Raw genomic sequence first — 11,562 nt, forward strand, 5'->3', positions numbered from 1 at the left:
TGTATGTGTATTTGTTCCTTTACTTACTATCATATATATATGTATGTATTTATATTTTTGTAACAGATAATAAAATAAACACGCCCCTGAAGATGCTAAGAAGATTAGCGAAACGTTGGGCCGTAAGTGAAATAACGTCGTTTTATTTACACTAAAAGAACAGATCAGACAAGCCTATCACAAACTAAAAAATTTTCACAAAATACAAACTGATCGGATATACATAAATAAAGGTTATTGTTATTGTTTGACGCGTACATGTATTTATAAATAACTTTACTTTGAATATTAAATGTAAATGTAGAAGACGAGAAGCAAATGTGGTGAAGCCCATTCTGTATTGAAAACATAAGCTCTCTTTTATAAAAATTTTCTTCAAGAATGGGCTGGTTTTCACTACGAAGGTAGAATACATGGGTTAACGACGGCTGCCTTATGCTGGAGAGTGTCCAAGTTATCGAGTCGAAAGACTATCTCTTCTACCATTCATTATCAAACATTTCAATTACTTAAACATTTTTACCCGAAGCCAATGTTGAAATGACCGCTNTCCAAGTTATCGAGTCGAAAGACCATCTCTTCTACTATTCATTATCAAACATTTCAATTACTTAAACATTTTTACCCGAAGCCAATGTTGAAATGACCGCTAGATTTTCTTCTAGGTTGTGTAAAAATTTCATACCTGTGTCAATTACCAGGAGCTCACTAGAACAAAATATGTTTTAATTATTAGTATGGGAGTATACATATCGTCGCCCGTATGCCATAAACATGAATGTGTAAAAATGAACATTTTGGGATATCAAGTTTGAAAGTTTTTTTGCCGACACTTAGCTCTACACTTATGCAATTGAAACGCTAAAATATTTACTTTCCGGGTACGCATGGTATTCTGGGTTTTGGTATAACATAGAAAATCTAAAGATTAACCAAGTCAACCCAATAGGGTTGCCAGATTTTAAAACGGAGAAAGGAGTACATTTATATTTTCGATAAAGCAAAAGCAGTACATGACATAAGAAAGCAGTAAAATTTTTTGTTTAATTTTTTTTGCAATTTATTGTTACAAATTACCATTAATTAGGTACAAACAAACAAAGATATCTTAGAAATATTTTTCAAAGCAACAATAAATGTGAATAAAATAATGTAAAAAAGATTTTTTTAAAAACAAGCTTTTATTTAACATGTACAATCAAAGGAATAAAATAAAATAGTGCAGCAAAAGATTTTTTAGCAAGAAAATTTTGTCAAAACTGCACTAAAGTGAATAAAATAAAATAAGTTAAGGTCTCGTTAAATTTACTAAAAGCCATTTAGTGAAAGGAGATATTCAAACTCTAATGAAAATTACTAACAATTTGTACTAATTTACTTCGTCGCGCGAATAGCAAACCGGCATTTAAATATCTGCATACATACATATACATACCTGGCCAATTATGCATTTATATTTTGAATTGCATTGTCATCGTGATTGGAACTATGCTGAAAATTTCAAGTCTCCAACTTGTCGGGAAGTTAGTTTAAAATCGATTGGAAATTTGCGCGATTTCCGCGGGATGACCAAGTTAAATAAAAGCTTATAAAAAAATAAATAACTATATGGGTTGGCTTTCCAATAGGGGTGGTTTTTAAAGAGATGGAGATCGATAGGGGAGTGGACGTGGCACCTTTTCCGACCTTTTTGGAGAGGGCATGAACCGCCATTGACAAAAATGTTACTCCCGACCACCTAGGGCCCCTATGGTTCCCTAGGGACCCCTTAGAAAAATTACCAAAAGTCACAATTTTCAGTTGCGTTTTTTCGTTGGAAAAAGGTTGAATATTCATTTGCCGGGACATTTTATATACCCTTGATAACAAAAGAGGTGCCTACCCCTCTTCCCCGGCAACACAGAAGGAGAATTCTACTTAGTAAGGGTTATAACCCCTAAGCGCGGCCGAAGGCCGCCTACGCAGAAAGGAGTTAAGTGCAAAAACGCCACGATATCAAATTCGTGCTTGGCGACTTCAATTCCAGGGTGGGCAAGGAAGGGATCTCTGGAACCACCGTTGGAAAATTTAGCCTCCACGACGAAACGTCCAGCAACGGACTGAGGTCGCCGGGGCCGGAAACATGGTGGTATGCAGTACTAGGTTCAAGCATAAAAAGTCAACGAAAACACTAACAGCCGGTGTGGACAGCCTTCAGCCCACAATCCCAAAACTCGTTTTCAAAGTGTTTTCGTTGTCGGTCAGAACATGGTATTACGGACAGAGTGTTATATGCAAGGAGTCAGTAACGTCGATAACGATGTTTGACCGGAGATTAGTGACATTGAACAACCGGTCCTAAGGGTTCTTTTCGCCATCTCTGGTTAACACTAGGGATGCAAGTCAAAAAAAAGATCGATGTTTTTTTCGATTTGATGCATCGAAATATAGCATCGATGTATCGTATAAAAACATCGATATTTTCGATGCATCGAATGTTTCTTTTAATTAAAAATATGCAAAAAGACAATCAAACAACAAAAAATGTATTTAGTGATTTAATAAGTTAAAAACCTTCGAAAAAAGTTTTCGGAAGGTACGGAAGTGGCGACAGTTGTTAAATGTTTATAAGCATAATGAAATAATATAAAGTTTGTTACTATTTTCGTACACTTGTTTAGCAATTTATTATCATAATTTTTTCTTTCATTTGACTTTCATGTAAATCCTCTTGAGTGAGAAATTACGAAGTTTTTTGATTCTCATTGCCGCCTGTGCAAAAGCACACATATGTAACGTTGCAGTAAAAAACTCAATTTACATACTCAAATTTTTCTTTGAAATAAGCATCACACTTTGCTGTCACACTTTATATTATTTCACTATGTTAATAAGTTATGTTAAAAATTTTCGAAATTGCCGTTTAAAATCTGTCCAAATTTCAAAAGGGTTTTGAGAGTGTCAATACCATATTAATTAAAATTAATTTAATGACTATAAGTGACCATCAAGTCAAAGTGCACGAAAGGTATTTTCAGAGATACTAGTCGAGAGTTCTAGCTTTAATTTAGGCCCAAGTGGAAGGTTCTATCACCTTTTGTTTTTTTGCTGGAGCTTCTCAAATATTGCAAAAAAAAATCCAAAAAATTGTTGATACTTTTACCACGATTTTCTCAAAATCTAAAGCTGATGGAAACTTTATACTTAGAGATTCGTAATCAGCACGAAAAAGTCTATCAAAAACAGCTTTAACATTTTAGGAAACAAAATCAGTTTTGCCCTGTGTTATCGTTAATTTCTTCATGATCCGAAAATCGGTTTTAAACCAGATAAGTATGGTACCACCTGTGCGGTAACAGCTTTCCTTTAAAAAAAGAATTATAGAAATCGGTTAACGTGGTCCAATGTTATGTGGGAACATACATAAAAAAAAATAGAAATAAAATGTTCCCACGAAATGATAACCTTATCCTTTTTGGAAAGTCGGTTAAAAATCCACATTTAGAACAGTTACTAGAGCGAAGAGGTTGGAAGCATACAAAATAATACGGTGTAAAAGTCGATCGTCGATAAAACTACATCGATATATCGATGTAAATCGGAAAGTCCAAAACATCGTTTTTCGATGCATCGAATAGCAAACATCGATGTTTTTTATGCATCCCTAGTTAACACTAACCTCCAGTTAAACATCGTTATCGACGTCACATATTCTGTGTTATATGCTTCGCAGTTGGGCTCTAAGGGCCGTTTGCACCATGTCTAGTTAACGCTAACTGGAGGTACATCCTTCAGTTAAGCACGTTAACTGCTTTATCGATCACATGTTATATGATGGGTGTCGATAACGTCGATAAAGATGTTTAACTGGGAGTTAGAATTAACTAGACATGGTGCAAACGGCCCTAAGTGCCGGTTGCTCAAAGCCTGGTTGGCACTAATCTCCGGTTAACATCGTTATCGACGTCCTCGACTGCATGCATATAACACGGTGTCGGTAACGTCGATAACAATGTTTAACCGGGGATTAGTTTCAACCGGGCTTTGAGCAACCGGCCCTAAGAGCAAACATGCCAATCGGAATTACATCGCGAGCAGTGTTGCCACGGACAATTCTTTTTTCCTACCAAAATTTCAGAGACCCAAAATAATAATCCTAATATCTGAGTTAAAAAACGTCGCCTGCTTTAAGAGAATTTTTGTTTGTCTTTGTATAATAAATATTTACGAGAAATATCTTTTTTTTGTCTCGTGGGACGACTATTTTCAGATGGAAATCATTTACGTCTTTTCATAATAATTATATAGGATTTTTATTTTTCTTGTCTCTTGGGACGTTTATTTCAAGACGGATATTATTTATGTCTTCTCATAATAATTATGTGGGACTTCAATTTTTTTCATCTTGCGGGACGTTTATTTCAAGACGGTAATGATTTACGTCTTCTCATAATAATTATGTAGGAATTTTATTTTTTTCGTCTCGTGAGTCGTTTATTTTAAGACTGAAATGATTTACGTCTTTTCATAATAATTATATCCGACTTTTATTTTTCTCGTCTCTCGTAACGGTTTTTTTCAAGACGACAATGATTTACGGCCCACGTTTTCTCTTGACAAAATCGGTACATGTACTGCCATTTTCACGAAATTAAACGCAAATATCTCCGGGCTCGATTATTGCAATTTGGTTTGCTAACATCTGGCAACCCATTTCAATAAACTAAAACCACGTAAAAGCAAAGCCTTTTAATTTGACACACCATTTTGGAAAATCGAAAGAACGATACAGATTTGATTACATGAACAATCGTGGCGTTAAATATATAACGCGTCAAATCTCCGAACTGAATTAAGAAGTCTCACTTCAATAAAAGTCCCATATAGTTATTAGAAGAAAAAAATCATTTCCGTCTTGAAATAAATGTCCCGAGAGACGAAAATTAAAATAAAAGTCCCATATAATTATTATGAGAAGACGTAAATCATATTCGTGAAATAAACGTCCTGAGAGACGAATAAAAAAATAAAAATCCCGTATAATTATTATGCGAAGGCGAACTTCATTTTCGTCTTGAAATAAACGTCCCGAGAGACAAAAAATATAAAAATCCCATATAATTATTGCAAGAAGACAAAAATCATTTCCGTCTTGAAATAAACGTCCCGCGAGACGAAAAAAAATAAAAGTCCCATATAATTACGGCGACCATTCGTACCGATTTTGACGGGACAGTACCGATTGTGAGAAAATTGTCCCGCGGAATATTTTTTAAAAGTCGTGACGTATAAATGTCCCGATTTTTCATACTTGTACCGATTAAGTCCCGGTTTTCAGAGGAAGAGTGAAAACATCTTCGAAATCAAACAAAACAAAAGAAGTATTTTCCACCAAACTATACATATATTGTGAAGTTAAAATGTGTTAATATTTCAAAATAACTAAATATATCGAACATCATTGTAATTTAAAAACAAAATTTCGTTCTTAATTTTACTGGAAACATACACCCTAAAGTGGTTCAAAAAAGTGTTTTTTTGGAAATTCATAAACGCTGCCTCAAATTATTGTTATTTGTGATAAAACAAGTAATTTTTAGCAAAAAAAAACCGCCTTCAACTCCCATATAAAAAAAATATATATATGTATATATCTCATGATCCGCTCATGATCGGATCTTAATCAGATTAGTATGGGACCACCTCTGAGACACTACCTTTCCGATGCAAAGAGAATTATCGAAATCGGTTGGCGTGGTCCAAAGTTATGCCGTAACATACAAAAAAAAAAAAAAAAAGATTCCGACGAACTGAAAACCCCCTCCTTTTTTGGAAGTCTGTTAAAAAGGGAAACGTGTTTTTTTATTTTAAAAAAAAAAGTTTTCTTAGAGGTCGCGCTTGTCGGGTTTTTATAAAAACGCTGATGTTCTCAATTTTTTTCTTTTCTTGACATGTTAAAAAGCAGCTAAAAATTTGTTTTTTACATATAATTACTCTGGTATTATTAGGGAACCTTCCCTTAATTATATACCTGTCTTTAGCAGTTAGAACGGGGCTAGTGCCCGAAAATATGCTCTGGAAAAGAGACTAGTAAAATTAAAACGTTGATACTGAACGATTTACGCATTGTCATGGGTTGGAACTTGTTGCCAGGGGGTTTCTGGAGTTGCTAATTACGAATTGAAGTCAGTTTTTCGAAATTCATTTTTAGCTGCATGTTAACATGTCAAGAAAATATAAAAATTGAGAACATCAGCGTTTTTATAAAAAACCGACCAGCGCGACCTCTAAGAAAACTTTTTCTGTTTTTCAAAATAAAAAAATACGGGTCTCTTTTTTATCACAAATAACAATATTCTGATGTAGCGTTTATGAATTTCCAAAAAGAGTGTTTTTATGAACCACTATAATACACCCCTATTGCGAGGGTCGACTAGTAGTAGATAAACGACTCTTATTCGATTATCGCTTTTCTATGGTATTGTGAATGTCGATTTCTCGTTCAATAAGCGTGTGTGCAGAAGGTTGAGCGACTATAAACTATTCTCACTCACTTATTGTACGAGAAATTGACTTTGAAAACACCACGGATAGTCTATAATCGACATACCATCGTCGTTTTGGGATTGTGGGCTGAAGGCTGTTCACACCGGCTGTTAGTGTTTTCATTGACATTTCTTACATCCTCTGATTACACTTTTGCTACACAAAAACAAAACCAAAGTGCTTTTCCCTCATTTTGTTTTCATTAGCCACCTCTTACTTTCATTCTTATTTTACTTTGGCCAGTCAATTAACAATAAATCCGAAATGGCGTATTAAAGATAATAAAATATTACTTCCACTTCGATGTATAATAGAAAAAAACTAGTGTAGCCCTGATTGGAATGAGTGGCACGTGAGTTTTCAAGTAGTTTTCAGCGAAAACTGGTTTTCGTTTGACAGATTTAACATGGACGAAACACACACGTTTTAGGCTGAAAACCAGTTTTAGCAACGAAAACATGTTTTCGATGTCGGCCAGAACATGGTATTTTCTAGTACTAGTCGATACTTCCAATAGGGGTGTATATTATAAGAATGAAATCCATAGCCATGACTTGAAGAGCAGAACGAGTCCTAGATTGCTGATGCGAAAGTTGAAGGGCGGACATTTAGGGACATGATTGATCCTTTTCATATGAGTGAACAATCATAAGAAATTCATGTTGAACTGCATTACTCACCGCTCAATGCCAGTGAAATTATAAACGTTATTTGAGTACTCCACAACTTTGCATTTACTAGAGTCGAAGATTTGAACGCAAATGAAACCGATTTTGAAAGCCATCAGGAGGAGGGAAGAACAAAGCTTATCCTTCCATAACATACGCGCCTCTTTTTAAAAAGTTAGTAAAAACGAGTAGAATAATAAAAAACGTTTTTATGTAACTCCAAATTTTATGTATGTATGTATATAAAATTTTTTTTTATGGAATTCATAAACCCTACCTCAAGTTATTGTTATTTGTGGTAAAAAAGAGATACGTTTTTGTTTTATTTTGACAAAACAGTTTTTTTAGAGGTCGTTCTGGTAGGTTTTTTATAAAAACGCCGATGTTCTTAATTTTTTCATTTTCGTGACATGTTAAAATGCAGCTAAAAATGTGGTTTTTACATGGTATTACTCTGGTATTATTGGGGAACATTCCCTTAATTACATACCTGTCTTGGACAGGTAGAATGGGCCCAATAAATATACTTTCGAAAATACTATTAAAATTAAAAAGTTGATACTGAACGACTTAGGCATTATCATGGGTTGGAACTTGTTACCAGGGGGTTTCAGGGGTTGCTAATCAGGAATCTAGTCCGTTTTTCAAAATTCAAAATGGCGGATGTAAAAGGGCGATCAGTTAAAAAAAAATTGGATTTAATCGAAACTCAGCACTGATTACGAATCAGATGTCAGGTTTCCCAAATTCTAAATGGCGGATCCAATATAGCGATCAAATTCTTAAAAAATTAATAAAATTAAAACGTTGATACTTTACGTTTTAAGCATTGTCAAGGGCTGAAACTCGTTACCGGTGACTTTCTGGGGTTGCTGATTACGAATCTGATGTCAGATTGTCAAAACTTAGAATGGCGAATCCAATATGGCGATAAAAAAATTATTGAACTTGTTTGAGACTTGGAACCACCATTTGGAATTTTGAAGAAACCCACCGGTAACGACCATTTCACAGTCTTATTTAGAGATAATGAAAACAAAAACTCACTTTCGGTTGCCATTATTTGAGCAAAGTTTTCGTATTGCCCGTATTGCTGCTCGCAAAACACAGATATCGAGAAAATTCATTTATGATGACTTTTACAATCATGCAAAGTATATTTAACTTATTTTTTTTATAAAATTTTACTATTTAAGCTCGCGAAAATAACAATCGAAGCGTTCTCCGTCAACAAATTTGCAACGTAGAAAAACGGAACTACGATCGAAATGTACATAGAATAGGTGTAATCGTAAATTTCGAAGATTGATCGAAACAAAACGGAACGTAGAATACCAAAGTTGCCAAAAGGAGAAAGTTTCGATTCGAGTCGAAATGCAGAATAGGGCTGATTAAATAGCGGAGTTGAGCTGTCAAAAATGTGTCATACAGCTTTTTCGAAGTTCGAATTTCCTCCTCCCAAATTTTCGGGGAAAATGCTACTCCCTGGGAGTAGCTCCAGGAGAACAAACTCCCCGGGAGTATGCAGAATTGGGCTGAATATCTTTAAAATTTAAAAGTCCTTTGAATAAAAATCCTGACGTCAGAGTGAAAAATTAAAAACGCAGTTTTACTATATTTGAGCCATAGTTTCGTGAGTATATCGATTCTTTCATGTGTTTTGAATTTTTTTTTAGTTTTTGTCACACGGTGTTATCGTAAATTTTATATTAAGGTTGACTTCAATCGCTATTATTTGTAGGTAGGTGTTTAATGAAATTATTTTGTGGGAAATATTAGCTTTAACTTAAAGGGTGCTTACCCTATTCCTTGTTTGGCTGTTGTTATTGTTGAGTTTTGAAAATAACTTAAGTATCCGCTTGGAGAAAATGGGTTAAAGTTGTGTTTGCAATGTGTTTCTTGCAGTGAAATGAAGGGTAGATTTTTTCTTCTATTAAGAGGTTCATTTCATTGATGTTAAGAAATCCTTTTATATTCCATTGGAATATTTTAAAGTTCATGTTTTATTTTATGAGTATATGTATATGTTTTGTTGTATTTATTTGTTATGATTTAACTTTCGTTTAGAATACTGAAATCGATGAAGACGAGGAAGCGGAAAATAATTACATCAAGCGACTAACTGGCGGCCTTTTTACTCTTCAGCGAATCGACTATATAATTTTAGAAGTATCAGCCACTGCGGATACCGTAAAGCAACGTGTCGTGCAGATTTTAAATTTACGTGGTGCTTCGATGAAAACCATTAGGAACGTGATGCGAGGTTTGTACGGATTTTCTGTATACATATGTATGAATGCATGAATCATATGCATATTATATATACGAAATTTCAACTTTAATTACAGAATACGCTGGAAATCTGGGTGATGATGGTGATGCCGATTGGAAAGAACAGGAGCAATCTCATATTGTTTCTTTGATTGACAGATTTTAAATTAAATTATGTGTCACGGATGACTTGTGTATTATTTAAAATAATCAAATTAAAGTTGATGTTACATTTACCATGAAATTAGACCAATGTAGTTTAAGTGTTAATATGACTGATGAAAACTATGAGCCCTCACTCGGCGGCAGTTCACACGTTACTCCCTCTCGCAGGTCCTGACATCGTTCCAGGGCGATTCGTCACCATCTGCATCGATGCCATCCTCGACATCTAACCCTGGCGCTAACGTGCACCATGGTTTCATGTGATCGCTGCTCATAACACCATTATAACGCCGCCTGGAAACGGTGGCATCTGGCGAATCCTCTACTATATAACGGTCGTAGTCCAGCACCTTTGTGACCACATACGGACCATTGAAAGCTGGATCTAGTTTGCTGGAGTCACCGGTTGCTGCTGGCACATGATCGATGACGAACAAATTTCCCACCTGATAGTTGAGTGGCTTCCGATGTTTATTGTCGTATCTTTGCTTTCACTTCTGTTTCTCTGTCAAAATATTTTTAGCGGCTTCTTCCCAATTACTCTCGGAATCTGCATTGACGTTCACTTCATCATGGAGCGCCTGGATCATCCGATTCTGGGTTACATCTCTGGGATCAAAGCTGAAGACCAGTTCGTTTGGACTGAACTTGGTCACCTGATGTCGCAGCGAATTAAGGTTCCACTGTATCATGGGTAACGCGGCATCCCAGTCCTTGGCGTCCTTCACTGTGTATCGCAAACAATTTAGGAGTTTTGTTGACTCGTTCCGCTTGGCCGTTGTTGGCCCTTGGTGTACGCACCGCTGTCTTAACATGTTGTATTCCACAACGGTTAATGAACGCCTGGAACTGCTGAGACGTGAAGGCGGTCCCTCTGTCTGATGTTATTCGGAGTGGTTGACCAAAGACGGACATGACCTTCTCCAAAGCTTTGACCACTGGTTCAGTCTTGGTATGGAGTACTTCGTGAAACCACATACGACGACTAGCACATAACAATTTCGTCTCTTACTCTTGGGAAATGGGCCCAGATGATCGATGTACAAGCTTCTGAATGGAATCGCTAAGACTTCCATGACGTGAAGCTGGCTTTCAGATTTTCCATCTCTGGCTTTATTCAGGCAGCATTCCTCACATCCTGCAATGTATGATTTAACTTACCGGCGGATCCGTGGAAACCAAAACGCTTTTCTAATCTTCTGAATAGTCTTCTCTAGCGCGAAATTACCGGCGTCGTCATGACACGCTTTCACTATCCGCCATCGTGCTACATGCGGAACGACTAACTTGGACTGCCCATCTGCTTTACGCGTTGGTCTACCCTTCTCCACTGCGTAGTCGGCCTTCAGTTGCTTCTATACCGAANCACATGCGGAACGACTAACTTGGACTGCCCATCTGCTTTACGCGTTAGTCTACCCTTCTCCACTGCGTAGTCGGCCTTCAGTTGCTTCTATACCGAATCTTCGTCTTGGTGGTCACCCTTTAGGATTTGGATTAGCGACTCCAGTTACGGGTCTTGCATTTGCATGATATAAATCCAATCCGAACTCTCTGTTACGTTCCTAATATGCATTACCTTCTCTGCTACTGTATGCGGCTCGGTTGCCTCTTCTACCGGACCTCTGCTCAGCGAGTCCACGTGGGCCACTCTCGTACCCGCTCGATGTTTGCAAACAAAATCGAACTCCTGGGGTCGCAACCACCATCTGGCTATGCGAGGCTGTAGTAGTGTTGAGGCTTTAGTTGTAACCACGGCGTTACAATCCGTATATACTGTAAACTGTTTCCCTAACAGATATACTCGGAACCCATCCCACTGGAAATCTTGCTCTTTCTTCAGCAACTGTGTTAGAGGCATCGCAATACTGCTGTAATTGTTGATAAGTTTCCCGAAAAACCCGGTCAGTCCTAAGAACTGGCAAACGTGTCT

At 36.5% G+C, this 11,562-nt stretch overlaps 1 protein-coding gene across 1 annotated transcript in view; it reads left to right on the forward strand.

The window, feature by feature from the left end:
* Positions 1 to 9,713, forward strand: part of LOC108373081 (beta-catenin-like protein 1) — a 27,816-nt gene extending 18,103 nt beyond the window's left edge. The window contains exons 4-5 of the mRNA XM_017628923.1: positions 9,261 to 9,456; positions 9,542 to 9,713. Of these exons, the coding sequence (XP_017484412.1) occupies positions 9,261 to 9,456; positions 9,542 to 9,630 (285 nt within the window). The 3' untranslated portion in view covers positions 9,631 to 9,713. The remainder of the gene's footprint in view (positions 1 to 9,260; positions 9,457 to 9,541) is intronic.
* Positions 9,714 to 11,562: the final 1,849 nt, after the last annotated feature.

Source organism: Rhagoletis zephyria, unplaced genomic scaffold, assembly GCF_001687245.7.
Source record: "Rhagoletis zephyria isolate East Lansing unplaced genomic scaffold, Rhagoletis_zephyria_1.1 Rzeph_scaffold_06341, whole genome shotgun sequence".
NCBI lineage: Eukaryota > Metazoa > Arthropoda > Insecta > Diptera > Tephritidae > Rhagoletis > Rhagoletis zephyria.